At 43.4% G+C, this 5903-nt stretch overlaps 1 protein-coding gene across 1 annotated transcript in view; it reads right to left on the reverse strand.

Annotated features, from left to right (window-relative positions):
* Nucleotides 1-3992, reverse strand: part of ATG14 (autophagy related 14) — a 36465-nt gene extending 32473 nt beyond the window's left edge. Inside the window, exon 1 of the mRNA XM_026480332.4 lies at nucleotides 3736-3992. Coding sequence (XP_026336117.1) covers nucleotides 3736-3956 — 221 coding nt within the window. The 5' untranslated portion in view covers nucleotides 3957-3992. The remainder of the gene's footprint in view (nucleotides 1-3735) is intronic.
* Nucleotides 3993-5903: the final 1911 nt, after the last annotated feature.

The raw sequence follows: 5903 nt of genomic DNA on the forward strand, positions 1-5903 counted from the left end.
AACAAAGGAAAACAAAACAAAACATTCCACTTATTAAGGAATGCACAGTTGGGAAAAGGGAAAGATGGAGAACGAAGTGAAGCAGGCGGGGCAGATCACTGTGGCAGTCCTGTCATCCCTGAACTCTAAAGTTTCTTTTTTATCTCTAAAAATTTTGAACGGTTCTGGTATTTACTCTTCATTTTTCTGCTTGGTCAGAAAAAGAAATCCATGATTACATGGATTACTTTAATGTTCAGATTTAGCAAAGAATTTCAATCTCAGTTTTTAAAGTGGTATTACCTTTGCCATTCTTTCAGCAATATGCCCACCATGTGCTACCGGTGATGCAGCGGAACAGAATCAGAATTCATGCCTCCGTGGAGCTACATTCTGGCTGCAGACATCTTCCTTGAATCAATAACACTACGCATCATGCTCTGCACCATGCAAGAACTGAGTATTGCAACAGAAAATGATGGCATGGCAGAGGGGAGACGGAAGTGGGAAAACACCTGAGCGAAGGTCAGGGAAGGCATCACTGCGAAAGTGACATTTAAGTCGCGACTTGAAAGACAGAGTGGCAATCAGGAGGAAAAGTGTTCAGGCACAAGGAACAGCAAGGAAAAGGCCCAGTGGTGGAAAAGTTTCATATGTTTGAGGATTTGATGGAAGGTTCCTGACTATGGAGAAGTATGAAGAACATGGCAGGAGTTTATTTTCTGAGTGCTTAATACATACATCATGCTAAGCACTTTAATGCACACTCTTATGTCATCACTACCAAACCTATGAAGTTAGATTCCCCCTCCCCATTTTCAAAAGGATATAAACACGCATAGGAGAGATTAAGAAACTTGTTCAGAATCACATAGCAAGTGATGGGGTGTGGATTCAATTCAATGCAGCATGAATCCCGACTTAAAGCCAAAGTCAGAAGATAAGCAGTAGACAAACCAAATGGAGCTTTATATGCCACAGTAAGGAGCTTGAATTTTATTCTAAATGCAGTGGAAAGCCACTGAGAAGTTTAGACAAAACAGTAACATTATCTGATTTATATTTCTACTGTAGCTGCTGTACGGAGGAGTCATATGGGTAAACGAAATGAAACCAAAAAGTAGTCGGGACAGAAATGATGGCTGTCTGGACTAGAAATAAACCAATTTAAGATCTATTCTGGAGCAAATCAAATTAGCCTTGCCAATGACTTGGAGACATGGAATAAGAAAAAAGGGGAAGTCTAGAGTAACTCCACTGGCTTTAGTAACAAATAGATTATGATAGATAATCATGAAATGGTTTAGGATCAGACTAAGTTTAGGAAAAAGGGATAGTGTCATTCAGTCATTCGATAAATCTTTATTAAGCCTCTAAAATGTGAAGATGCAGCAGAGTACAAAACTGATAAAGTTTTGTCTTCATAGAGCTTAAACCACTGGGGGGGGGCAGTGAGACAAACTGATATGCAAACCATAAAACAGTGCTAGGGAAGACAGCAAAGCAGGTGAGGCGGGGAAGAAGGTTACTATTTTAATTAAATGGTTAGAGAGACCTTCTCTAACGTATGAACAGAGGCCTAAAGGAAACAAAGGAAGCAGCCCTGAAGATTTCTGGGAGAAAAGAGTTCCTGGCAGTCTGAGTAAGACTGCATTGGCCCTGAGGCAGGAGTGTTCTTCGTATGTTTGAAGACTGGCAAGGAAGCCAGGGTGGTGTAGAGTAGGTAAGGGAAGATACAGATCAGAAGGGAACAGACACCATGGAACTTCTGTTAAGGATTTCACCTTTTTTACTTTGGGTAAAACAGGAAACCCTTGCAAGATTGAAGATCTGAAGAATGGAGGAGTGGTGTTACTTCAGCTGCAAGATGGAAATTACACTATAAGGGAGCAAGGGTGGAAGCAGAGACTCAAGAAGCAATAATCCTCTGGTGGATCAGACCAGGAAAGTGTGAAAGGGTCAGATTTAGATAGGTTTTAAAGAGCAAATAGGATTTCTTGATGGAATTAGATATGGTGGCGTTAAAAGAAGAGTCAAGGAAGGCCAGGCAGGTTTTTCTTGACCTGTATCAAAGAAGAATGAGGTTACCGTGTACTGGGTTGGGATGAGCATGGGAGAAAAAGATTTATGAAAAATCATGAATTCAGTCTACCATATTAAAATGGAGACACTTATTACAAATTTAGAAACAGATGTTGAGTAGGCAGCTGCTTACTGGATCTCAGAGAGGTCTGGGTTGGAGATACAAGTCTAACAGGCAGTCTTTAACACACAGACATTATTTAAATCATGGGAATGAATCTGGGAAAAAGTAGAGACAGAGAAGAGGCGCCCGAACTGAACCCCTGATAAACTCCATCAGTTAGACATTGCCGTCTCATGACTAGTAGTCTTATAATAAAACAACTAGTTTAATTTTTAAAGCTATCACTTATTACACCAGCAATTTCTTTTCTTTTTTTTTTTTTTTTAAGATTTTATTTATTTATTTGACAGAGACAGCCAGCGAGAGAGGGAACACAAGCAGGGGGAGTGGGAGAGGAAGAAGCAGGCTCCCAGCGGAGGAGCCTGATGTGGGGCTCGATCCCAGAACGCCTGGATCACGCCCTGAGCCGAAGGCAGACACTTAACGACTGAGCCACCCAGGCGCCCCTACACCAGCAATTTCTAAAGCCATCAAGCACATCAATGAGACACAGTAATGAACTAAAAAGATATCATACAAAACTCAAAAGAGAAACTCCATTTATGATCAGTGAAATAATAGGAACTCAAAACGTTTCCAAATATAGAGAGAATCCTGTGGTTAAGTGCATAATATATGATATACTCAGGCTGTCTGGATTTTAATTCTGGTCCCTACGCTTATTATCTGTGTGACCAAGGCATGGCACTTACTGTGCAGTTTCCTCAACAGTAAGTTGGATATAAAAACATATTGGGTTGTTGTAAATGAATACCTGAACTTTCGCTCTCAAAAAGTTACCTTACTGTCAATGACACTAAATCACTAAAACGAAAGTTGAGACCCTGCAGTTAATCACACTAATTTTTCAATTATCTTAACTAGGAACTAGTAGCTGTGTTTAGATTTCAAAACAAGGCCAAAACATGCTCCTAAATTCAATTCTCTTAACTAAGGGTTTGCGCCTCCCAGTCTGGATTTTTAAATAAAGCCAAAACACATCACCAAATGCTTTAGTATCCAAAATAATCTTCAGAGGCAGAGAGGGGGAAAGGGAGCAACTAGCTAGTTCTAGTTCACACATAAGAATAAGCATGTCTCATAACAAGGTCCAGCTGTGACAGAGGGTAGCACGGCCCGAATCCTTCTTAACGAGTTATTTGATTCTCTCCTGGTCTCTCCTCTAGAGAATGAACGTGCTTTCGAAGATAAAGGTTAAACCAAGCTTTTGAATGGAAGTGCAGCAAAGTGCTGAGAATCCAACTCTATGACAGTAATAGGGGAAGACTTATCCAGAGTCACCATCTATCCCTTACCTTTAGTACCCAGGAACACCGTGGGGTCAGAGTCTTCTCGGGTGGGTTAATGGGGAAACCGCGACCCTCCCTCTTCTGGTCCCCACCCCCGACCCCTGGGAGCAAAGCGTCGGCGAAAAGCTGCTACCCTCCCCATATTTCCCTCCTCTCGCGAGGCTCCGGGCCCCGGACCCGGGCCCCAGGCTCTAACCTCCATTCGCCGAGCGGTAGGAGACACCCGGGGAAGAAACAATAGAGCCGCGGCGGCTGCCGTACCTCTCCCGGTCGCGGCCGTCGAAGTAGACGAAATCGCCGTTCTGAACGCACTTGGCGCAAGTCAGCCGCCGGCGGGTGGTGTTGCACAGCGGACACCGCTCGACCGCCACGTACAGCCCCTCCGCGTCGTCCACGGAGTCCACCAAGTCCCGGGCCAGCGGCCGGGGCCCGCAGCCAGGAGCCTCCGGCGCCCGGGCTCCCTTCCCACTGGGAGACGCCATGATGGCCTGAGAGCAGAGGCAGTCACGTGGGATTTTGTTTTCAACCAGGTGCATCCTGGGCGAGGAGGAGGGGCCTGGGGAGGCGCCGGGAGGGCGGGCGGGGCCTGGGGAGGTGCCGGGAGGGCGGGCGGGGTCCGGCGAGCCGGGTGCCCAGCCTCTCCGCGCTCTCCGCCAGGCGGGCGGGAGGCGCTGTTGCTTTTCCTGCCTGCAGAGGGGCAGCCAGCCCCCAAGCGTGGAGGATTATGTTAGAGTGGCGAGTCCGCCAAACAAAATGTCATCATCCGCTTGTTCGTGCCAAAGCTACAAGTTAACGCCTCAAACTTGTGCAAGAAATAGTAATACGATGCCCTAGGGATTCTGGGAAAACGGACTGGGAACAAAATAAGGCAATGTCTTTAATTCGCTATGGGTGCTTTTAAATTTGCTGAAAGTACAGCAAAGTTGGGTGAGGGGGCTGGGTCTTGGAGAGAGGTTGTATTTGGGCTCACCTACCTCTTTTTTTAGCTTTGTGATTTGGGTGAAATTCATAACCTCTCTGTACTTGTGTTCTTACCTGTTAAATGGAGATACAGTACCAACCCAACGTCGTGAGGATGAATCATACATTTAACAGTGATCTGATAGTACTTCACTGATAATAGCGAATGGAAACAATCGTACTAAACGTGGAAATCAAAGTTATCTTCCCGAAAACTGAATTTTAAATTAATGTCCAACATTCTTCTACTCTGGGCCATGCTCTGAGAATTTGAACTAGGTAGAATTTAACCTAATTCGATTACTCCAAATTACTTTCTGTGGAGGAAAATAGGATGGGTCGGAGGATTAAGTCAGAGTAATTCGTGTTTTGAAAATGCCTTCAAACTACAGAAGGAAAAAAGTGTGCCTACAAGTCAGTTTACCTAGACCAGTGATTCTCAAGGATTCTTTTGGTAGGCTGTCAACTGATACCTGCCCAGGGTTCTCTAGCTGCGACTTCTCTCCCAAGTCCCACACCCGAAGATTCACAACCACCTAGGAGGCATAAAAATGTGGCCACCACAAACTTAGCATGTCAGAAACTGAACTCTCCCTCCTCACAAATCTGCTTCCTCATCTGGTGCAAGACATAATCCCTGACCACTTGGGAATAAGAGCCATGAGTCATGTTAATCCCATCCCTCCCTGATAACCTGCACATCTCCATCAAATTCTGAGGATTCCACAATCTAATTGGGTCTTGCATCTGAACCCTTTGCTCCATCCTCCTAGTCTTCTCTGGTTTACTGTAATACCATGACATAGAATTATGGCACAAAAGAAACAAGAAGTCTCTAAACTGTTTTCAAAATAGAGCTTACACTAAACCTGAATGGTTCCTGAAAGTTTATTTTTAAGCAGGAGGAATAATTTCCTCTGATCATTTCAAACAAAAGGATATTTGTCTTAAGGTTTCAGACTTTCATGTTTCATTTGTATTCTGACGGGATCCTTCACAATGCCTGTACCTAATGGTCAGGACCATCTACTCAATATTTTAAAAGGCAAAAAAAAAAAAAAAAGGCACATTAATTTCTATCCTTCTAGATGATGTTGCAGATATGATCTATGCAGTTATCTGAAATTTCTGTATATTCCTATGTATTTTCAGGGAATACATGTTAACAGACTACATCTTTCACAAGAGCAGAGCATTAAATTTTAATGATTAAGCATCATTAAACATCATTCTAGCAAGGCCCTAAATCTCTCAAATTTTGAAATGTTTACTTTTTCAGTTTTTAAAATAACATGTGTATCATTTTGAAAAAAAAGTCTCTTCAGTTCTTAGGCATGGATACTCCTATAGAATCATCCCTTAACAAATAAAGTCAAAATCTGCATGGAAAATCTACAATCCAGTGCTTTGTGTGCTGGGATTATGCACACACTCAAACCAATATAATGCGAGATGCTGAGGTGACATAC

The sequence above is a fragment of the Ursus arctos genome, unplaced genomic scaffold, assembly GCF_023065955.2.
Source record: "Ursus arctos isolate Adak ecotype North America unplaced genomic scaffold, UrsArc2.0 scaffold_25, whole genome shotgun sequence".
NCBI lineage: Eukaryota > Metazoa > Chordata > Mammalia > Carnivora > Ursidae > Ursus > Ursus arctos.